The 24,968-nt window shown below is 39.5% G+C and overlaps 1 protein-coding gene across 4 annotated transcripts in view; it reads left to right on the top strand.

Moving 5' to 3' along the window:
- Positions 1 to 24,968, top strand: part of LOC139445782 (ankyrin repeat domain-containing protein 26-like) — a 758,925-nt gene that overhangs the window by 578,981 nt on the left and 154,976 nt on the right. For all 4 annotated transcript variants that reach the window (XM_071226998.1, XM_071227000.1, XM_071226999.1 and 1 more), the window contains 3 exons: positions 16,113 to 16,301; positions 18,448 to 18,663; positions 24,227 to 24,346. In XM_071226998.1, the coding sequence (XP_071083099.1) occupies positions 16,113 to 16,301; positions 18,448 to 18,663; positions 24,227 to 24,346 (525 nt within the window). The remainder of the gene's footprint in view (positions 1 to 16,112; positions 16,302 to 18,447; positions 18,664 to 24,226; positions 24,347 to 24,968) is intronic.

Genomic DNA, 24,968 nt, shown 5'->3' with positions numbered 1-24,968 from the left:
AGTATAGGTTGGTTGTCAGAGTTGAAGGCTTTGGCAAAACAACGTGGTCTACATGGATATTTTGAATGAGAAAAGCTGAATTGATCGATTTACTCAGTTTGGAATACAACAAACCCCAGACTGTTAGAGAACTCAAAGCTCAAGAGAAAAACAGTGGGCTGAGAGGTTATTCTCGAATGAGAAAAGCTGAATAGATCGCTGTACTAGATAATAATATATCAGTTGATGTTGATAAAAATAAACCCACTGTTGATGAGTTAAAATTTGTACCTACAGCCGGCGTTGGCAAATATCTAAGAGGTTGGAAGATGAATATTAATTCCAACATGGATGTTGATGATGTTAAGCCCATTGTATCAGGCAAAATTAATGAGGAATTAGATGATTTACATAGTATAAAATACCAGCTGACGATTAAAATGTTATTGAGTAAAAGTAACACAGACGATAGCACTGAATATACCGAACCATATTTCCAAGATATTTTCAAGAAATTATAACTGAATCCGATACTATAAGCACATCATTAGATACATCAATTCAGAGGATACAAGAATCTTTAAAGCGCTGGACTAAAAGAGGTTCGGGTTGGGGTGTGGATAAAATCGATAGGCATATAATTTGCTATATCTAAATATAAACTTTCAAAGGTGGATCTTATATAGATTAAGCCCATTATTATAAAAAGAAAAAAGCCATAATTAATGTAAAAAATAAAGGTGATGACTGTTTCAGAATGATGATAAGATCTGCATTGTTCCCCATAGACAAACATCCGGATAGGTCTTCTAGCTATCCCCTAAACGATGGACTAAACCTTGATGGTATAGACGAACCTTCACCAATCTCACAAATTGATAAGGCGGAAAAGCAAAATAATTTAGCTATAAATGTTTTAGGACATTCTCATAAAGGAATTGTTGTACACAGGATAAGCTCCACTCTGGAACATATTCCCAGAATCAATTAATTTCTGATCGAAAAAGATGGTAAATATCATTATACGTGGATAAAGAGTTTAAACAGGCTATTAAGTGATCAAACAAAACATGCTAGAAAGAAATATTTCTGCGAAAGATGCCTACATGGGTACAGCAAACAAGATCTATTAGAAGCACATAAAGAAGACTGCAGAGGTGTTGGACAGAATGCTATCAGGATCGATATGCCTAAAGAGGGGAAAAATATATTTAAATGTGAACATAATGGTAATCAAATGCCAGTACTGTACATAATTTACGCTGACTTCGAAGCACTTATCAAATCTATTGAAAATACGGATCACAATAATCAAGAAACTCAAGACAGTTTTAAGTACAAAACTCAAGAACATATTCCTTGTGGGTAAGGTTATATAGTTGTAAGGTATGATGGGAAAACAAACCCGCCCGTGATTTACAGAGGTCCCGATGCAGCGGGAAAGTTCCTAGAATATCTACAAAATGAAGAGAGAATGATCAGGGAAAATCTATCGCCTAAGAAACCCATGTGTATGACGAGGGATGATTGGAGGGCCTATAAGAAGTCAACAAGTTGTCATGTTTGTAATAAACTCCTGAATGGGGATTCCGTAAGAGATTGCCACGTCACTGGTAATTATCGGGGAGCCGCGCATAACGAGTGTAACTTGAAACTAAAAATGAATTCTCAAACAATACCCATCCCCGTTGTGTTTCATAACCTTAGAGGATATGATTTACATCTCATCATGCAAGCTATCTCAAAGAATGATGGCGGTTTAACGTGCATTCCTAATATTATGGAAAGATACATATCATTCTCGTTGACTAAAACTATACATTATACGGACAATGATGGAAAAGGCAGAATAAAGCAAAGATTCATAGACTCCGTACAGTTTCTGTTATCTTCCCTTGACAATTTAGCTAATGCGAACAATCCTGATGACTTTGCAATAACAAATCAATATACTGATCAGTTAACTCGTCATTTGTTGCTGAGAAAAGGTGTATATCGTTACGAATATATGGATGATTGGTCTAGATTCGACGAAACTAAATTACCACCCCTTGAATCATTCTATAGTAACTTATAAACCTATGATGGTGTTGTAACCATCTCCCAGACGACCTTTCTATTGTAGTAAGACCACTCAGCAGGTTTTACAGTTGCTCCTCAGGTTTTACAATTGCTCCCCAGGTTTTACAATTGCAATTGTAAAACCTGGGGAGCAATTGTAAAACCTGGGGAACAACTGACAAAGGGTCACCAAAATGGAAACAAAAGTCATCCTCATCCTTTTCTGCAGAATTTTCATCAATTAACTTACTTTGAGTAAGGAAAATATCGTCATCGTCAGACATCCTCTCTTGTGAACAGTCAACGACACAATGCCATGTGGTACGCCGCACGCGGTTCTTTCTGCACGTACAGCCCTCTTCTGCATGTGCAGTCCGCGCAGCGGCCCGCGATAACAACTGTTATAAAGCGTGTCTCGTTACACCGCGCTTATTTGCGACCCATATACCGCGTAAATATAAGCTCCAAAAATGACATAGATTAATGGATAGCAGTTTATAAGTTGGACAAACCATTCCACCGAAGGAATGGTATGATTGTATAACCGGGTAGGCAGAGAAAAGCCTCTGTTTCTCCATTACTTAACAGAATCTAAAATAACCAATGTCGATTATGAACACGCTCTGACGGTGGTATATCAATGGTAGCGAAAAGATATTGTAATGCTAATAATTAATTAAAGCTGCAAGCAGCAATGGCGGGCTCCAAACTCCAAAATGGCACTGCGCAAAAACGTCCATGTTCGAATCCTCAAAGGGTTTCCTTGTACCAAATCTGTCAAATGTAGACAACACTTGCAGGGTATCGCCGTGTCCTAGTCTGATCTTATCCTATTTCCGACCTTGAGCATGTTCGAATCCTCAAAGGGTTTGCTTGTATCAACTCTGTAAAAACAATAGTCACCGGAAATCGTCACTACTAAATTGGCGTGTTCCAGGGGTGTCCCAAATATTAATCAAATATTACCACCAAGCAGTGTTACTTTCAGCATGCTACCAAGAACAAACAACAAGATGCATATGGCACACTAACTTCATATAAACTTTCAATAGTTTCTGTGGAGAACCTTATAAGATATGATAATTAAAGTAAAAGTTCGGTGAAAAAAAATGATCAAAATCAAAATCCAATAGGTCCGTCGCTATAAAAGATATTCAAAATCAGCTAACAGAATTTGATGTGTTATGTATGTAGACAATTTGCAGAAAGTTTGAATGCATTTCATTCAGTGGATTCAGAGGAGTATGCGTTAGAAGACATACACCCCAAAAAACCTGTGAAAATCTTGAATCCAATATGGCTGCCAAACCACTTGACCAATGACCAAAGTCAAAGAACAAAATATGTCAAGCACCCAATGCAGCAGACACATCCAAAGTTTGAAAGTAATCGGACAAGCGGTTGCAAAGCAATAGGGCAAATACGGCTTTAAAAATTTATTGTTTTTCAGTTATCTGCCCTTGGTCTTTGGGTCTCAGCCTTGGAATTTGTGTGGTATCTGGTACTGAAGTATCTGGATACACGTACAAAAGTTAAACAAGACCGAGCCAGTGGTTATTATGCTAGCTCTGGTCCTAAAATCGGCGGAATAATAATAATATCAAATCAAATGATAACAATGGGACTCTTTTGCTTTTCGGCTTGGTGACTCTTTAACAGGCTGTAACTTCTTTGTAAATTGATCTCCAGTCAAAAGGATTAGCGTTCTGCGTTCGTCCGGGCCCCGGGCATTGCTGAGTTAAAGTGCTAAACCTGTTTCCGACCTCGTCCATGTTCAAATCCCCGAATGGGTTTGGTTGTACCAACGCTGTCAAAAGTAAGGAAACGCTTGCAAGACATCGCCCCTACGACATTGACGTGTCCAAGAACATCCCGGGATGTTCTAAACCCATTTCACACGCCGTCCATGTTTGAACCCGGACATGGTTTGCTTGTATCAACGCCATCAAATGCAAGGAACTGCTTGTGAGACATCACCTCATGTGTCCCAGTATGTTCTTAACCCATGTTTGACTTCGCCCATGTTCGAATCCGCATATGGTTTGGTTGTACCAACGCCGTCAAATGTTATGAACTGCTTGTGAGACATCACCACATGTGTCCCAGTCTGTTCTTAAACCATGTTTGACTTCGACCATGTTCGAATCCGCATATGGTTTGGTTGTATCAACGCCGTCAAATGTTATGAACTGCTTGTGAGACATCACCTCATGTGTCCCAGTATGTTCTTAACCCATGTTTGACTTCGCCCATGTTCGAATCCGCATATGGTTTGGTTGTACCAACGCCGTCAAATGTTATGAACTGCTTGTGAGACATCACCTCATGTGTCCCAGTATGTTCTTAACCCATGTTTGACTTCGCCCATGTTCGAATCCGCATATGGTTTGGTTGTACCAACGCCGTCAAATGTTATGAACTGCTTGTGAGACATCACCACATGTGTCCCAGTATGTTCTTAACCCATGTTTGACTTCGACCATGTTCGAATCCGCATATGGTTTGGTTGTACCGGCGCCGTCATAGGTAAGGAAACGCTTTCGAGATATCGCTGCTACGAAACTGACGTGTCCCAGAACGTCCCAGGATGTTCTAAACCTATTTCAGACGCTGTCCATGTTCGAATCCTCAAATGGTTTGCTTGTACCAACTCCGTCAAAAGATAGTCACCGTTTGCAGAACATTACCGCTACGAAACTGAAGTGTGCCAGAGTGAACCAGAGTGTTCTAAACCCATTTCCCACCTAGACCATGTTTGAATCCTCAAATGGTTTGCTTTTAACAATGCCGTCAAAAGTACGGTACGATAGCATTTGGCAATTGGGAAATGAAGTACCAAGTCAGGGAGCCTGACCACCCGATACCGATAATCGCCTCTTAAGACAATCATAGTCGCCTCTTAAAATAGTATACATAATGCGGAAGACATTTGCGACAAGACTGGCTATTGCTGTGGAGTCAAAGCCAGTGAACGGGGGTAAATCGTATATTGTATGAGCGCTTCATTCAGTATTTATACTCAAACTGTCAGTTTTTTGCCTTGAAAACCTTGAATCCAATTTTGCAACTAAAAAAGATATCCAGAATCGGTGAAGACAATTTGTCAGTTGTATATGGAGACAATTCTCAGAAAGTTTGAATACATTTCATGCAGGGGATTCAGGGGAGTAGGGATTTGAAGGCAGGTACCCAAAAAAAACTGTAAAAACCTTGAATCCAATATGCCCGCAACCAAAAAAGATATCCAAAATCGGTGAAGACAGTTTGTTGTGTTGTGTATGGAGACAATTCTCAGAAAGTTTGAATGCATTTTCAAGCAGGGGATTCAGAGGAGTAGGGATTTGAAGACAGGTACCCCAAAACACCTGTGAAAACCTTGAATCCAATATGGCTGCCAAACCAAGTAACCAACGACCAAAGTCAAAGAACAAATAATGTCAAGCACCTAAATCAGCAGATACATTTCGGCTTGGAGCCCTAATTAGTGGAAGGATATTGTCATGTATTCACACATTTATGCTCGGGAGTATGCACGCCAAACACAACAGAACATGGAAGGAAGCCATCATAGTTTACTCAGACATCGCATCCCTCATGTCATCATCATATGACGTAACGAGATCATGTGTACTTGGATATTGCGGGAAACTGTATCACACAAGATGTAAACAACTATAAGGAGAATACACTACAGATATGATCCGAGTAAACCCGACAGGCACATATTATATCTCGACGCCAACAATTTGTATGAATGGGCTATGAGTCAACCTTTACCCACACATGTTTTTGAATGGGTCGATGATATCGAAGTAAATGATATCCCCTCAGATTCCGATAAAGGGTACATTCTAGAAGTTGATTTGGAATATCCAAATTCGTTTCATAAAGATCATAACAGTTATCCACTAGCTCCTGAAAGATTAATGGTGAATAAAGATTGGATGTCGGAATATCAACACTCCTTGATGGGTAATACAAGGTTAGCTAACGTAGAAAAACTCGTACCAAATTTGATGGATAAGACAAAATATATAGTTCACTACAGAAATCTCCAGTTATAACTATCGTGAGGTATGAAACTAAAGAAAATACACAGAGTTCTAAAATTTGATCAAAGCCCTTGGATGGAGCCCTATATAAGGCTGAAAACAGATTTAAGAAAGATAGCTACCAGCGACTTTGAAAAGAAGCTATATAAACTCATGAATAACTCAGTATTTGGTAAAACTATGGAGAATCTGAGGAAGCATGTTGATGTTGAATTAGTCAGATCTAATGAGGAAGAAAGACTCAGGAAACTTATAGCCAGTCCAGCTTTTAACAGAAGCAAGTTATTTGATAACGACTTAGCCGCGTTGCATATGCAGAAGAGTAATATAAAATTCAACAGACCGGTGTACGTTAGTATGAGTATTCTTGACTTGTCAAAACACTTAATGTATGACTTTTATTACAACGAACTTAAGAAGCAATATGGCGATAGATGCGAGGTGTTATATACCGACACAGATTCTTTGTTGATGGAAATACAAACCGAGGATGTGTATAAAGATATGGCAGAAAAATAGACATGTACGACACGAGCGATTACCCAAAAGATAATCCACTGCACAGCGTACTAAATAAAAAGGTATTAGGTAAGATGAAGGATGAATGTGCTGGGACCCCTATAGCGGAGTATGTCGGATTAAGACCTATGATGTATTCGATAAAGAAGTCTGATAATGGAGAGATAAGAAAAGCTAAGGGTGTTAAGAAGTATGTGGTAAAAAAGCATATCAAACACGAACTGTATAAAGAAGCATTATTCAACGGTAGAACATTCAAACACGAGATGAACTCTTTAAGAAGTTACAATCATAGGATATATGGATTAAGAATGAACGAGACATCATTATCCCCCTTAGATACAAAGAGGTGGATTGATAAGGATGGTGTAACTACCTATGCTTATGGTTATGGTGGTAAAAAAATGTATCGTTGGGAACTATGAACAACTCTTCTCGTACAAATGCCCTGCCCGGTCCATCTTTAGGGTAATAAAGAATAGGCTCTCCTTCTTTCATAACCAACCAACTAATGTTATATATCTGAAGGGTCCAAATTGGATCGGTTGAGCGACGTAGACCGTATGGTTTCTTCCCGATTAATCTCGTTACTTCATTATTCAGCGCTGATACAACAGCTGATAATCGTGTCACCCATTCGGTTGATCCTAATCGTTCCGATTTCATTTCGATCCCATACTGATAGCCAAACAAACGTTCCGCTAATGTCCGGTTAAATCTTTCAACGATAGCTTGACTACTGTGGGCCTCTTTTTCACCACGCCTGATTTCGACATTGTGCTTTGTTAACAGTTTAGTTATTGATCCCATAAACTCGCGACCAGGATCTACTTGAAATAGCTTAAGCCATTTTAGTGGTCCGCGTTTATATATGCAACTTAGTGCATTAGCTACTTCTGTTGAATCTTTCGAGGTTAATGGCTCAGCCTCTTTGTATCTACTAGCCACATCCACTACGGTTCAAGCGTATTTATACGTTTTGCGTCTTAAACCTTATCATGGGGAAGAAACAACAGGTCAGCCTGATGAACTTCATTCGTTGTAAAATATCAAACTTCTTCTTCGGTATATAACGCGGTGCCGGTAAGTATATTTGCCACATCGCTTGTTTCTTTAACCTTTAGCCTGCTGAATTATTTTCACACTTCTTACCCCTGCCTGCTGGATTAATTTTAGCATAAGGCGCTCTAAAGAGAGTGGTTGATTTCAAACAGTCGGTGCCTCATTAAACAAGGGCCAGTTGAAGAAATATTTTGCACATTTATTCCTTATAGAAAACTACACAAACCAAAGCGAACACAAAATTTGTAAATTTTCGTGAACTTACCTGAATTGCGTTATTGAAGGTGGTTTGCATTTCATGCTAGGAACCTTTTAATATCATAACATTTGTGCAAATTGATTTCAATAATCATATCTCCGATATGTTAATTTTAATTGAGTAAAAATTTGTTTTTTTTTATCGGCATGTAACACCGCGATGGTAAATTATGAATCATTTCAGTAAATTTATTATCTAAACGTTAAACAGAAAAATAACTTAGCTTACGAGGTCATCATGTCGGTAGCAGAAATACGAATATTCGGGTTAATCTGACGTGTCATGTTATAAAATTTGCAGGAAACAATTAATGACTTATAAATATTCACTAATCCTAATTTCAAGCGTTTTGGTTGAGTATTTACGATGTACAAAAATAAACAACCCGTGTCATGATGCTAGCAGTTGTCCTAAATTCAAACATGGCGCACTTCGCCCGACCTCCGCATAACTTATTGCTATTTTAATATCAACAAAGTTTACATTGCCTTTATGATATAACTTGGCGAAAGTTGAGGATCTTCTCCATCGAAGAATGTTTTATTCATCATATTCCGATTAATATGACGAGAGAGAAACGAAAATAAAGATCGTGAATTCTGACAGCACTATTTCAATAAGTGCAAAGGTCACCGGATGTGATGTCACAGACAGGGGTAGTCTGCTGATAAGCTTTCGTAACACAACAATTACAGTAAATTTTAAAATAGTTCGCCTATCACATACAGCAAAAATATAAGTCCATACACAGTATCAGTAATCGCCACTAACATGAAATAAAAATGTGACTTTGACGATATAATTCGCATATTAGTTAATCCGTTTGACCTTGCATGCCTCCGAGACCAGGAAACGGTAGACGACAAATCAACGTGCCACATGCAAGTTTCTCGGTATCTTTTATTTGAACTTCTGTTGATATTTAAGAATCACCATTCAATGTTACGGTGAATATAAATGGGACATGATTCATATTTCTGCGATGTACACGCTGATAAGTTTCACTACAACAAGTGTATCCCACGTAATACGTCTATAGATATCGTCGATCAGCAAGATCACCCTCTACAACAGGTGCGCGAAAATGGGCTTGACAAAACCTGTTTCAAAATTACATCCCCGCGTTGCTGAATATGATAGGGTATATATAAGCAATAAAATTCTATGTACATATTTTCTGTGTTAGTTCCACATTACATTTAGGATAGTTTTCCTTTCGGGAATACATTCATAGATTCTAGCATGATTTTAGAACAGTTTCACGAAGGATTTCTAAATTTATTCCAAAAATATGAAGACCACCATGATTGCGCATTGATGATAGATTTGTAATTGTTTAATTATTTACAGCTGTTTACAGGTTTTAAAATTTTAAGTTATATTTAATAGTTATTTTTCCCACAATGATGGTGTGTGGGGACAGTAAATATTAGTCTTTGCATCAGCACAGTGTAACTGATCAAACTTTAATTATTATCTTTAGTTTAAACATATTTATTCAACAATTATTATCTTGCACTCTGAAAATCAACTATGTGAATAAGTAACTCTCTGATGTCATCATTTTAATTTTAGTATTCTATATGAATAATGAATAAATCAGATCCTTAACATATATACACATACATGTACTAAACTCATATGGACATTAATCTTGTGCATTATGTGTTTTGTTTCCAAATAAAACAATTCTGAAATATAATTTAATAGGAATATGATACATTAATTACAGTAACAGTACCTGTAACAGTACATGACATTTTTGTTTGTTTAATCACAAGAACCATGGTGGCACAAAAGCTGGTAAGCTAGCCATATGTTTCTTAGAAAATGCTATCTCAGTCTTCTGGATGGAATGAAAAGAAGCATGCCTGTGTACATGTTTACCCTTGCCAGATGTATTTTTTCCAGTCAGCCAATCCATTTCTTTTGTTCACCTTATGTGGTCTATTTTATACATACAGGTACTGCTTCCAACCTGTTTTTCCTTTGTATGCAATCACAGTATCACAACTTCCTCAGCTGGTGTGTATAAAAGTTCCACTGTCATCATGAAAAAAGAATTATAAAGGAAAGTATGTTTTCATTCAAAAACATATCTGTCTTTCCTTGAATACTCTTTGTCTAAAAGCCAGAAATGTCAGTGTCATAAATTTAAAAAAAAAAAGGACTTTTCTTAGATAGACCAAATCAAACCATGTGGCAAGTTAGGTAGAATTATAACTTTATAAGCCCTCATTTCTGAGGTGTCCATATTTTTCACATTTTTATATATTTTTAGGACAAAACATGATCCATGTAGATCTGCCTGTTTTATGTAAAACAAATTCTTGTCTTAAAATGAGGAAAGGAATCATTCAGACGATTTTTTTTTATCCCATTGATTTACAAAAACCAGTTGAAATGTACAGTGGTGACTTTTGTACCCAAAATTTCTAGTGATTGGTACCCAAATGGGTATGTGATTTTGTAGATCTACCTAGAATTATTTCAAAGATATGAATTAATTTAGGTATCTTAAACTTAACAGTTAGTTTTAACCAACTTAACTGGCCTCTTCTTCAGTGACAAGACGTCAATTTTCTCTCAAAACTAAATAATCAATTTCAAGGATCACAGTCATAATCATATTATGAACTTGATGAAATATTTTATTATGTGTTCTGTTCATCTACATGAAAACATAAATATAATTATAGATCTATTGTCTTATTTTCTTAGGTACAAATTCACAAAGTATTTTGGGTACAATTTAATTTGTTTTGGGTACCAAATCACATATATAGGAGCCTAGAATCTATATATATTCCACTACCTCGTTGTGTACCAAAATTTTAATCGGTTCACAAGACGGGAGGTTCTCAGAAGGTTTTCAACAACATCTTTAATATTTTTAATTGTTTCTTTTTGTAATGTTATACCAATAACAATATTATGTTGTTATTATTATGGCATATCAATACGTAATATCGCTGTCCATTGCGGTCGTTTTCAGAAAACATTTTAAAGTTAAAATCATCGATCGTGAAATCCATTACGGTTTCGGATTTAGACTTACACATTTGATGGCGACAATCATGAAGAAATATGAAACAAATAAGAGTGAAGACTGCTCTCCAGATCAATAAATAGTAAATAGTTGATGAAAAATAGTAAATAATGTATTTTCTTTTGAATTTGAATCTATTTCGGAATTTCTTTATGATAGCTTACCAACTTTTGCATTTTTTTCCCCGTCATGTGTCACATGCGGTACGTGCTTCCGGTTTCAGAAATGATAGCTAAAATTGCAAGTATATTGGTTATTTCTCGTAAACTGCATTATTTTGCTATTGAATGGTTTACCTAGAATGTATATCAGTTCAGATTTTACGTATCATCCAATATTTGTCATTTTTCGCAGTGTTTGTTGACTTTGTTCAACTCAACAAATCGCGAGTTAGGCCACACCCAAACGTATCACTGACGTTTGTCAGCTTGTCAATGTGTCCGAAAGTTTATCAAACGAAATCATTTGCAAACTCTTTAAAAATGATTTGTTTTTACAAAGATTTATACTTACGTGTCAATAATTCTAGAAAATTAAGTTAGATGTAACAAAATGATTGTAATAGTCTAAAGGGATAACTATGCATGTGGAGTTGTTTGTTTACTGCCGTTGCCATGATCGTACAAGTTCCATCCAATCGATGATGTTACGATTCAGATTGTTTTTGTTTACAATTAGCTACACCGAGAGTTGCTAATTTTTAGAAATTAAGGAACATGAGTGTTTTCCTTTCGTCAGCAAACAAAAAATTATGATCGAATAGGAAAAATGATGAAATCATAAAGAAAATATCGGACTGCATGCCGCTCAACGTGAAGTGCCAAAAGTGAACAATGGCCGTTTCTGGTAGTTGTGTTCCGAGAAGTTTGGCCGAAACTTTTTTAACTCGCGATATTTTCTTTTTGAGGTAAATAAATGACTGAAAGTTTTGATATTGAGCAAGCTGAGCATTTATGCATGTCATACGTAATTTAAATGTTACGCAAAGCCTTCTTGGTAAATAGATATGGCGAGTTTTATTTTGGGGTGTCGTTATGCTATTCGCCTGTCGAATGGGTTAGACATTAGATGCACGGGAAGTGACACCTCTGTCGAATGGGTTCGACGTTAGCATGCAGAGCTTTAACAAATCCTTGGCCACATCTTTAGATACCTTAGCCGCAGTGGCTAATTTTTGTATTGCTCCTATACCTTTCCAATATCCTCGTGGGCTATAGTAAATTTTATTCATTATTAATTAATATTGATGTTTCTTTTAATACGACTTATGACGATAGTTGAATCGCATCATGATTTTGACATAAAATATTCCCTCTGTAGTGGTGGTATAGGTACATAAATCTGGCTCCAGTGGAAGTGGTCCAGAACCATCATTACCTTTACTACTTGAGAACTGTAACTTGAAAACTGCTGAATGGATTTTTTTCAAATTTAGCGAAGTTTCCATACTAATAGAAGAGGTGTTTGATTTTGGTATTTGGATTTTCTGCGAAAATATGAATTTTTACATCTTTTAAACTTCAACATTTGTGAACAACTACGTGGATTCTTATCAAATTTAAGGAACAATTTCTATGCTTATAGGAGAGGTGCCGTGGAAAGTTTGATTTTAATAGGTGTCGTTTCTGAATTTAAAAAAAAAAGTTTCATGTTTTGAATTATTTTGAAATATTTTTATACCCCAAACCTAAAAGGGCGGGGTATATGGTTGTGCCAAGGAATGTTGTCCGTAGGTCCATCCTTCCGTCTGTTAATCTTCTGAAAAAAAACACATTGTTTTTCATTATTGGCCTGCAAAATATTGTGAAACCTGATAGTTGAAAACTACTTGCATGGATGGTTTTCACATAGATGCAGTGACAAGATATGTGTGATAGAAGCAGTGCCAAATGTTACTTTCTCTTTCAAAATGTGTTACTGAACATATGTACTGTTGAACATTTAAACAATTTCAGACAGTTCTTCATGACAACCAATTTCTAAAAGACACGACCTGTCATATATATACTAGGTTAAATTCCTAATCCTTAAATTTTAAGGAAACACATCAAAGACGAAGATTCTTTTTCGGAGAATTGTACTTAGCTAAGAAAATAATTATTCAAAACATAACACAGCCTATTTGATGTCATGAACAATGGATGATGTTTTATTATATACCTAATTGTGAAAGACTGAGTTTTCTGAAGTTGAGAAAAGATATTTTCATTGCAGTGAACATAACAATTGATATTTCACTGCAGTGAACATAACAGTCGATATTTCACTACTGTGAACATTACACTTTAACGGAACTATTATCATACAAGAGTGACCTCCCCTCAAATTGTCTCCCTTTATCATACGTGTCTGGCCCGTTCACAAACTGTTTGTTAACTTCCTTTTTACATATGTTACTCATTGACAAGGCAAAATAATGACAGATGGTCATTTATGTAGTTAATATCGCTTCAAGGCGTTTGGTATTCTCTCGAAAATGTTCCCTTATAAACTGTAAATTTCTCCTTTAATTCTTCAATCCCGACAGTTCATTTGCAAAGTGCATTTTTCGTTACTTGACTAGACCCATGAAGATCGTGGGTAGAATAGTTCTTCAGCAACCCATGCTTGGCTTAAAAGGTGACTGTGCTTATCGTAAGAGGCAACTAACGGTATCGGGTGGTCTGGCTCGCTGACTTGGTTGATGCATGTCATCGATCACCAATTGCATGGACTGATGCTCGTGTTGTAAATCACTGGATTGTCTGGTCTTACAGACCGCCGTCATATAGCTAGAATATTGATGAGTGCGGTGTTAAACAACAAACCAAATCAAAACGTTACTTGACTAGCGTTGTATTCTTTCGTTTCCAACAGTGGCCTCGAAGTTTTCAAGAATATTTTTTGTTAAAGTTGATTTAGTATATAATCATATCTATATGTATGATACAGTATTTTTGCGACCCAAAATATCTTTTCTTTCTTTTGTTTATATTTTTTGTTGATTTTGCAAACATGATACTACTTTTTTAGGCGCAAATACAAGGGTGGTGACCTGTCCCTGTAGGTTAGGTAGGGAGAATTTACGTTTCAAGGTTTTACGTTTGTAATGAAATAATTAATTTTCCAATAGACAACTACACAAAAAGTATTATCGTGACAGGGGGAAAAGGAGATATTTTCACTGGTGGCTACACCACTCATGAAAATATCTCCTTTTCCCCCATCACTCGATGAGAGATACATGATATTTCACTCGACACATGAAATATCCTCTATATATCATATTGTTACAAAATATGTAGCATCATCATATTGCTTCAACTGACCATTCAGCATTTAGGATACATACAGCACAACTGATTTTAGAATCTTTTAACAACTACCTGATTTGAATAGGTAAAAGCAGTCCAAACATGACAAAGGATTATCCTGGGTCTTGGACTCAAGATATTCTCATATGTAATATTTTCTCTTGAAGTTCGACCAGACCTATGTTATTCACTTGGAAAGTGTTTGGATTACGTCGAAAACAGGAGCAGCCCAATTATAGACAATCATCTTTCATCGTTTGTTTTCTGTTTTTCAAATTTGACTTTGGTCAAGCCTTCATGTTAAGGCATACCCAAAAGTATTAAAATCTGTAAAGTGGCTACATTGAGTGTACTTGCCCTTTAGTATCACTGCATATGGCAAATAAGGCCACACTTTTTATAATTTCTGTTTCACAGATTTATTCCAGCTTTTCCAAACAATGTCACTGAAACTAAATAACATAATTTGGTTCAAATTTAGTATTGATTTTGCTTTCTTACTACATTTACTCTAAACTCTTGAAGTGTATTTTATGAATGATTTGTTTGCATTTGTTTGAGTTTTGATATGGTATGTATGACCTATATACACTTTAATATTTTTAGTTATTTTTTATCAGTTTGTCTGATGTAGATGGCTACTTGGATCTTGGAGCTTACACTTGCTCTAGTTGTGAATTTTTGTAAAAGGTACTTAGTATATTGCCAGGAGATAGAGTGGTTGGGATTGTTGATAATATGTTCTGATAGGGCTGATTTCAGGTTTGATTTCTCGATGAAGGACTTGTGCCCTTTAGGGCTTATGTCTGCAGTTTTTCCACAATCCCACTGTGTTTCGTACATTAATTTATTTCTACTGCTGAAACTTTGCAAGGATAACCTAATTATGTAAGCTATTTGTTTAAAACTGTTTGTTAATGAAATTTGGGACATATGGAGGGTAGTGGGACTTGTGTTCCATTTTTAAAGTTTTACCCTGATACATCCTAGGCACTTTGACCATGCTCCAGAATTCTTCCAAAATGCTGTAAACATCAACTCACAGAGACCACCTAAAGGGACCCAATGTCGTTTCTGTGTGTTTTTAAATCATGCATGAACTAATTTCCGAGTGTGACATCATACATATACCTTTAGTTCCTGCCTGATCCAATTCTCAAACCAAAACAACCGAGTTCCACACAGTGAAGTCAAAACCCATGCATGCACTGTGCAGAATAACTGGCTACAGTCAAACAATTTGGAGGCAAATTGAAGAGAACGCTTGAGTGATATTCTTATGTAAGAGTTACAAAATACTAATTGCCTGCTTGATTAGATTATAAGCCAGTGTTTGTCAAAGCCTAGATTACAATACAAATATGCCTCAGTTGTATGAAGCCAATCATGCACTCTCCTATCCAGAGTTCCTTAATTGTGGCCAGCCTGGTACCACAAGCTGTCACATCGTCACATGCTACACAATCCATCTGTTTAATTTTGGAGGAGTCTACACATTTCAATGACCATTTGTAATGGAATGTTTATCTTTCTTTGAGAAAATATCCTAAAAAGTGAAAATAAGTGGAATAAGTGCATTTGTTTACAAACAATAGAAAAGTCTGGTCACTTGATAAGCCTGCACATGGTTTGGACACTGGAGCATAGACTTCTCTCACTTGGGGAAAAAAGCGAGCAAAGCAGAGTAAGTTCGGGGGTTAACAGTTACTATTTACAAACAGTGCTTCAGAACAGTTGACATTCTGGCCCTTTAATTTGTTTATCTTAATTTCAAAGGGGGCTTCACATTTCTTAATATATATATTTGTAATATTATTTTTTTTCAATTTTCATCTCAGTCAAGGGCAGCATTAGAAGGGGAAAATGCCTCATTGACAGAGACCATAACACGATTGCAAGAAGACATCAACAACTCTGAGAACAAGCGATCCACCCTTGAAAATGATATGCAACATCTCAACCAGGAGCAGAATGACTTCGTGAAGAAGTTGTCTCATGCAGAGGCATCTTTAGAATTGGTACAGAAGGTAAGATTATTGAGCAATGAGTATTTGCTTTGTAGAGAAAATGATTTGTAAAATGGGATAAAGGTGTAGTACATATTTAAAATGTTCTGTTCAATAGAACCAGGAATCCTCTAATTATCCAATCACTGTGAATAAAACATAATCATTTTCCTGTTACATATTGATATCATTTCAGCGTATGTGATTAAGTATACATATAAAAAGTGTAGCACTGCTCCAAATTCATTCTGCAAATGGCAAATTAGGCAAATAAGGAGCTTTTATGGTGAACATTACATCACTATTATTTAAATTTTGGCAAAGTGACATGTGACTTCTGATAAAGTGAAAGCTGGGTAGCTTTGCACAATTTAAAGCAGTCGTTTGTCTTATGTGCGTGTAAAACTGGAGTAAGTTGGACATACTGAACAAGGGTCATGTTACAAAACTAGTGTAATACTACGTATGGGCTTGGGTGGTGTAAATATTTGAGAAAGCAATAAAGATTGGGCTTCATCTAAACACAAATGAGCTAGCCACAAACATATGTAGGCCAGAACATGTATTCTGTGACAGGTCGAACTCCCTCAACTATTTGGATGATCAAGACATCATCGAGAGGTACCACCTTTCACAACACATGATATATTCTATTATTGATCAAGTGAGTGAAAAGCAAACCCTGCGTTCCCCAGCCAGACCACTTAACCCTGCCTGCTGGATTAATTTTAGCTTAAGGCACTGTAAAGAGGGTGGGTGAACAGTCAAGGCTTCATTAAACATGGGACGAATGAACCAATATTTCACACATTTATTACTCATAGAAAATACACATTAACATTTTCAAACATACAGGGGTTAAGACCAAAGCGAAAATAAAATAGTGAATTTCTTGAACTTGCCTGAATTACGTGATTGAATGTAGAATGCGTTTCATGTTAGGAACCTGTTTAAATCGTTATATTTTTCCTAACTGATTTCAATACCCATATCTTTTATATCTGACATCTAAACTTTTACTGAAATGAAATTCTTTTTTTTTTATCTGCAAACAACAGCGCGATGGTAATTATGAATCATTTCAGTCAATTCAGTATGCAAACATTAGACAAAAATACAAACATAATTTTCCTGGTAATCATGTCATTTGCTGAAATGAGAATATAAGGCCTATATTACAATGTGTCATCTTATAAAAACTGCAGGATACAGTAACTGACTTATAAATATTCACCAATCTTTATTTCAAAAGTTTTGGTTGAATGCTTCGTAGTCATTTTTCTGTGCAATTTATTGTGTAGCTGTCTTAAATTAATTAATAATGTAAAAATGGGAGAAAATGTTGTACATCAAAATAGATTTGTTGACATGCTGTTTCTGGTATTAAAATGTCAGTAGTAATGTTTTCACAATCATAAATGTTTACTTGAATAATATAGACCTCTTTCTAAGCAGCTGTATTTTCTGTATGTGTGTTCTACACAAGAAAGTAAGAAGTCTTCATAGCTTCATAGATCATTTGGGGGCACAGATGGCCCAGTTGTCTGAGGTGCTGTAATTAGCTGTGCAGAGCTGCCTCCTTTGGGCAAGCCAGAAGCCCATGATTGTGGGTTCGAATCCCAGTTCGCCCTGATTATGTTTCTAGGTTTGTCAGCACCATACCTGTGCTCGTGGGTTTCATCGAAATGGTAAATATCTTGAGACCGGCATCACTTTGGGCTTTCCTCACACATTAAGTTGACACGCTGTGATATAACTGGAATACTGTTAAAAGCAGCATAAAATCCAACTCACACACTCATAGATCATAGTGTTCAGAAATGTGTATAGTAAAGTATATAATCACCTGTCCTTACAGACGGTAGCTCAGTCTCTTGTCTCACTCAGTTGTGTTAGCCAGCCAGTCAACAGTTTGTGTAAGACAGTCAATTAATAAGTACTACTTCCCAAAAAAATTTGAACACAGAAATGGGATCCAAATCAATCTCATTCTAGGTCCTTTACATTATTGTTGTGAAGTTCCTCGATGCAAGACAGACAGCACTATAATGCAGACATGGGTCAAGACTGGCTAACTGGAATTTCCAACAATTAAACAAGACAAAACAAGTAAAGAGATGGTGTTACTAATAGTTACACTAGATGATACTGTTATTTTCAATAATAGATGAAAGAGCAAATTGAACAAGAGAGGAACCTACTGAAAGTGGAAGTGGACCGGCTGCAGCAAAAATATCAAACTGCCCATGATAAGTTGGTGGAGGCCCAGGCACGGGTGTCAGAACTGGTTGCCCGCATAGAGAGGGCAGAGCAGAGTTCCCTTGTCAGTAATCAGCAGTTGGTTCATACCTCAGCAAACATGCAAGCCTTTTCAAAATCAAAGGTAACTGACAAACATTAGTTCTCTTTCAGATTAAATCCTCCTTGGGGCACTTATTGCATTTTCCTTGCTCAAGAAAATCTACATGACATAGTTGTAACCATTTTCCTTAATAAAAAATGTTACCGCACAAAAAACTTTGTTTTTGTATGATATACGACCACCCTTACAGGGCCTCATCCTCCACGACGCGTCACGCCAGGGGAAGCAACTCTCACCCAAATCACTTTCCTTTATGTCATACGACTGACAAAACGTTTTGATTTTTCAAGAAAAGTTTCAAAAACGAAATCGTTCACTGAGACACCATGACTGATCAAACTGTATGTATGGTACATTTCTTTCCTTGCAAAGGTGTAATACCTCGCATTGTAAAGTTATAGTGTTGTAATTCTAATAGAAAAACACACCACGTGTACGATACATTTGAATTCAAATGGAGATGGAGGAGGGAGGAGATGACTCGGAGGCTTTGGGGACATTCTCCTTCGCATCCTTGTTGAGGCACGTACGGGACAAGATTGTCCAGGTACTGCCTCAGGTGGCTGCGCCCATGCCCGCGTCGGATCCGACTGAGTTCCGCCTTCTGGGGGACACCTTTGCTCCTAGCAAGGCGCCCCAGGTGCAGCTCCACATATTGTCCTCCTTGGCACACGAGGTTATCGATCCTCTGCTTTCGGGTGCCCGCAGGAAGTTCGACCTGCCCGAACTCATTAAGTGGTACCCGTTGGCAGAGGATGGTGATTTCGAGGTGCCAGTGGTAGACGAGTGCGTCTGGACTTCTGTCAGCCTGGGGGGGTCTTCGACCCCAACCTTGGCTAAGGCCAAGCAGGGCCGGCCGTTGCCCCCCTTTCCCATGTGCGGTGCATGGCTGAAGACTGCATACTTTTGCTTCGAGGAGCAATACTGTAATGCATGCCTACAGCTTCGCATATCCGTACACTCCGCCTATCTGTCTGCTGTACAGAGGAAGCTCGTGGGGGAGGGGCCGGCTGACTCTTCAGAGTTGGCTGCGCAACTGACAGAGGTTCATAGTCATCTTGCGCGGGACGCTATCCGTAGCTGTGCCTCGCAGATGATGTGCGCTGTTATGGGTATGCGCAGGCTGTGGATGTCGGTATCTAAATACTCGACTTCCTTACGCCAAGACCTCCTTGCTCTGCCGTATAAGATGGGTGCCACCCTCTTCCCTGGGGCTCAGCAGGTGGTCCGAGAGGCCGCTCAATTTTATGCTTCCATCAAGGACTCGAAGGCCTTGTTGGAGGTACCAAGTGATTAACCGCGTAAGGGGACCTCTACGCTTGACTCTTCCTAAGCCAATGTGCCGGGACAGAAGTCCACACCTACTTGGAAGCAGCTGCTTCCTTCAGGTAAGGGCGCCAGGAGGAGCAAGCGAGGCAGGGGCCGGGAAGCCATCAGGTTCCCATTTGTGCCCGAAGAGCCCCAGTAGGACCCACAGTCGCAAGTTATCGAACTGCGACAGCCGGGGTCCACTGCCTCAAGCCTGATGTCCCTGTAGGTGGCCGACTGGCTCTATTCCTGAAGGAATGGGAGACAGTTACATCCAATCCCTGGACCCTGTCCACTCCAAGGGATGGCCATTTGCCTCGGTGAAAACATCATCCGCCCCCCTTCTCCGGGATAAAGCACACTCCGGTGCCTGCTACCCGAGAGAAGGCGGAATTCCTCCGTGCCGAGGTCGACGCACTTCTTATGAAAGCTGCGATCGAACCGGTTCCAGTGGGACAGGAAAGCGAGGGCTTCTACTCGACATATTTCCTAGTCACCATAAAGACGGAGTGTTCAGGCCTATTCTCAATCTGAGAAGGCTGATGAACAAACTTATTGAGGTACTGTCCTTCAGGATGGAGACACTGCGCTCAGTGATCTCAGCTGTCGAGACAGGAGAATGGCTAACGTCAATAGACCTAAAAGACACCTATCTACACGTACCGATACACCCCGAGTTCAAGAAATACCTGAGGTTTTTTTTCGACGGGAGGTGTTATCAGTTCAGGGTTCTACCTTTCGGGATCTCCACGGCCCCGAGGGTGTTCACAAAGCTGATGTTGATTCCTGCCCAAGTGGCCAGGTCGAAAGGTCGGTTCTGCCATCCGTACCTCGACGATTGGTTACTAAGAGCTCTATCGCAATCCCTGAGTCAGATAGCAACACAGGAAATGATAGACATTCTGATCACTCCAGGGTGGATAGTCAATCTCAAGAAGTCAGATCTGAGCCCTACTCAGAATCTTGTCTTCTTAGGGGCGAACTTCAACACAGTGAGCGGACTTGTATCTCTCTCACAAGATCCCATAGTCAAGGTCAGAAGTGTTACTTCCCAGTACATGCTCGTACATGGCTCCAGTTACTGGGCAACATGGCGGCGACAGTGGATGTGGTTTGGCGGGCGCGTTTGAATGAGACCCATTCAACAAGCGCTCCGTCGACTTTGGGTGAACTCGGAAGATCTCGCGACTGTTCTCAAGACTCCACAGTGGCTCATTACACACCTTCAGTGGTGGACCAAGGTCGGGAATCTGTCCCGGGGGCTCCCCCTCGACACTCCCGTTCCGTCTCTCACAGTTCAAACAGACGTGTCACTCTCCGGCTGGGGGGGCGTTCTGAACGATCACACTGCCTCGGGACTATGGTCCCAGCAGGAGATCAAACTGCATATCAATGTGCTAGAACTGAGAGCGGTCAGGTTGGTGTTCCAATGCTTCCTGGATCTGCTTCATGGCCAAGTGGTTCGTCTAGAGATGGACAACCAGACGGCGATGACTAACATCCGGAAGCAGGGAGGAACGGTGTCTCTGTCGCTTCTCCAAGAGATGTGGCAGTTCCTACTATGGTGCAACTCTCACGATATCAGGGTGCTACCTGTTCATCTCCCAGGGGTGGACAACATCCGTGCGGACGCTCTGTCTCGCGGGATCCTCGCTCCTCACTAGTGGAGGCTCGACCCAGGGATATTTGGGATTATCTCCCTGTTATACGGGTCGTTCCAGGTGGATCTGTTTGCATCTGGGGTGAATCACCAGACACCAACGTTCTGCTCCCGAGTCCCCGACCCAAGGTCGGTGGCACTGGACGCCTTCCAGCTAGATTGAACGGACAGAGTTCTGTGGGCATTACCCCCAGTACCTCTGATTTCCAAGGTCCTGTCTCAGCTAGCCACTCAGCTAGACGACTTGTGCTCCTGGCACCTCTTTGGTCGGCACAGAGTTGGTTTCCAGTAATACTCAGGTTTCTGGCTCAGCCTCCTCCTACGACTGGACCTCCTATCCCAGACGGGGCACTCCACCCTAATCCCAGGATTCAGTGGGTGGCTTGGCCACTGTCAGGAATCGCCTCCAGAAGAGCGGTATTCCTGCATGAGTTGCAGACACAATACTGGCTTCGCGGAGGGATTCGACAAAGGTTCAGTACGAGGATAGATGGTCCTGCTATTCGCGCTAGTGTGTCAATAGAGGGATTGCAGATCCCTTTTCTGCAGATCTCGTAGCCGTGCTTGAGTTCCTCCAGTCGCGACTAGATGACGGCCTGGCCGCATCGACAGTCCGGGGGTACTCTACAGCTATCGCAGCTTTTCACGTCTCTCTCGATGGGGCGCTTCTGGGTGCGCACCCATTAGTGCAGCGCTTTTGAGCAGGTGTGGACAGGATCCGACCACCTGTCCGGCGGATCAGTCCACCTAGGGACTTGTCAATCATTCTTGATTGGCTGTCCGGTCCTTCCTTTCGGGATCTCTCGTCTCTCTCTCTTCAGCGGTTCAGCTGGAAGACGGCATTCCTTGTGGCGGTAACGTCCGGCAGACGGGTGGGCGACATTCATGTAATGTCAGCCGATCCCGAACTAACTGTCTTCCACCGGGACAGGGTCAGTATGCGGCTGCCAGACTATTACCATCCTAAGGTCGCACACCCCTTCCACGTGACGGCTCTTATTGAGCTACCTGCTCTTTCACAGCCTTCCTCGTCGGGGACCACTGCAAGAAATGCTCATGTCTTGGATGTCCGCAGGACCCTCAAGGCCTGTATCAGCAGAACTAAGGGTATCCGTAAGGATAACCAACTATTTTGCTGTTATGGCGGTAGGAAGGCTGGCTCACCTGCGAGCAAACAAACTATCTCGAGGTGGATAGTGTCAACTATTTGTACTGCATACACGCTTCAAGGCAGGGACCCCCTACCAGGTTGAAGGCTCATTCGGTTAGAGCAGTGGCTACGTCACAAGCGTACGCCGCAGCTCTGCCCATTGAGGAGATCTGCTCCGCGGCTATTTGGAGCCAGCCGAGCACTTTCATCAAACATTACCAACTCGACAAACACTCAAGCGAGCGTGCTCGGTTTGGTCAGTCAGTTCTCTGAGCTGGGCAAAGTTCTACATCTCTAGTAGATTGAGCCTTCAAATTTTAGACCGCCTTCCGGTTATACTGCTCAGTAATGGTCTGGATTTTATATTCTGCGGTCGATAAATATCAGTCCTTACTACTCGATAATACTCGTATTTGCACACGCATTCCTTCGATCCTCGGGGACCCTCTGGCCGAGCTCAGTGCGGTTATAGTCTCTCGTGATCTACGCCCCTATATCACTTGTTCCAAAAAGTGGGGTGTGGTGGGTGGGGGGTGTTTTGAGTTCTCGAATATGATCAGCCACAAATAATGGCTATTTCATAGTATATGGTCGACCACGCCCTATCTCTAGCCCCCGCCTCTCGACGGTGGTCCCTCACGATAAGGTTGGTTCCATTTAATGAATTGTTTATTCATTGAAATAATCAAAATACGATGTATTTATTTATGCTTGTTGCTGATGCCACTTCCTAGATTATCTTTCCTATGATGCAATAAGTGCCCCAAGGAGGATTTAATCTGAAAGAGAATTTTACAAACCTGTAGAGGTTATGAATTCTCTGATGAAATCCTCCTTGGGGCACGGCCACCCACCTCCCCACATTCCGTCAGCATTACACATATGGAAAGTGATTTGGGTGAGAGTTGCTTCCCCTGGCGTGACATGCCGTGGAGGGTGAGGCCCTGTAAGGGTGGTCGTATATCATACAAAATCGAAGTTTTTTGTGTGGTAACATTTTTTATTAAGGAAAATGGTTACAACTATGTCATGTAGATTTTCTTGAGCAAGGAAAATGCAATAAGTGCCCCAAGGAGGATTTCATCAGAGAATTCATAACCTCTACAGGTTTGTAAATAAAAATTATCACAGAAATTGATTAAATTTGCAGCAATGTTTTTTCGTTGCAAATAACTGTAACCTCTTTTTCACCACAAAAAGACTACCACAAAACAATTAAATTGATTAAATATACAACACTGGTTTCTAATAATACTGTTTTCACATGGTTTCCATCACCCTTATAATTAGCTGATTGACAATAAGACTTAGTTTACCTCCTGTCATTTAAATTTCTATTTTGTTCAATGCTGAAGACAATAGTTTTTTGTTTTGGGAACTGTTTCCCCATATGAAAAAGAGCTCAGGTGACATGTTTTTTATTTGCTTGTAATATATGACATGTTAACTTCTCTCCTTCATTACAGGATGAAGTGGAAGAAAACTACCAAAAGTTACTTGTTGAAAATACAAGATTAGAGGCTGAATTGAAACATGAAAAACAACAATTAGAGATGCTGCACCAAGACCTGAAGGACTCACAGAAGGTAGTGAAATCCGTAGTATGTGGCATCAAGTAGTAATGAATCTGTTAAGTCCAAACGTCCAAGTGAGTATATGGTATAGCATGTTGTCCATCATCTATCCGTCATCATCGTTCTGTCTTTAGGTTCTTCTCCAAAATTTGAAGGCATGGGCATAAATTGTAAAGAGGGTGTTTAGGATCATAATGGGACTCAGATTTGCTCATGGCATTTTTTAAGTTCTGAGAAAAAGTTTTTTCATGAAAGAAATATGGCAATATAAATTCACTCTTGAACAAAATTTAGAATCTTCTTCTTTGAAACCACAGGGTCTTGGAATCTGACACTTTGATGTGATGGTTTGGAAGCATAATGTAACTTTTACTTCAGTATGCCTTCTGTAATTAGGCTGTTTTTTCTCTTGAATGAAACCTAGATCAGCAGAGCACTGCCACAGCATGAACCATGTGGACTGCATGAGAATCATGACAGGGTTTTAAATTTCTTGTAATTCTTTTGAAGACAAAAATTCAAATTTTTAAACTTATCCTATCTCACACTATGCATTTCTTCTTATTCTTCGATCTTGGTGTGGAAACGTCCTAGAACAAAGTTTCCAGCTTCAAAAAGCACCACTCACCCAAAC

Source organism: Haliotis cracherodii, unplaced genomic scaffold, assembly GCF_022045235.1.
Source record: "Haliotis cracherodii isolate W230 unplaced genomic scaffold, xgHalCrac1.p SCAF_6, whole genome shotgun sequence".
Lineage (NCBI taxonomy): Eukaryota > Metazoa > Mollusca > Gastropoda > Lepetellida > Haliotidae > Haliotis > Haliotis cracherodii.
The sequence above is the reverse complement of the archived record's forward strand: the minus strand, read 5'-3'. Positions and strand labels throughout refer to the sequence as shown.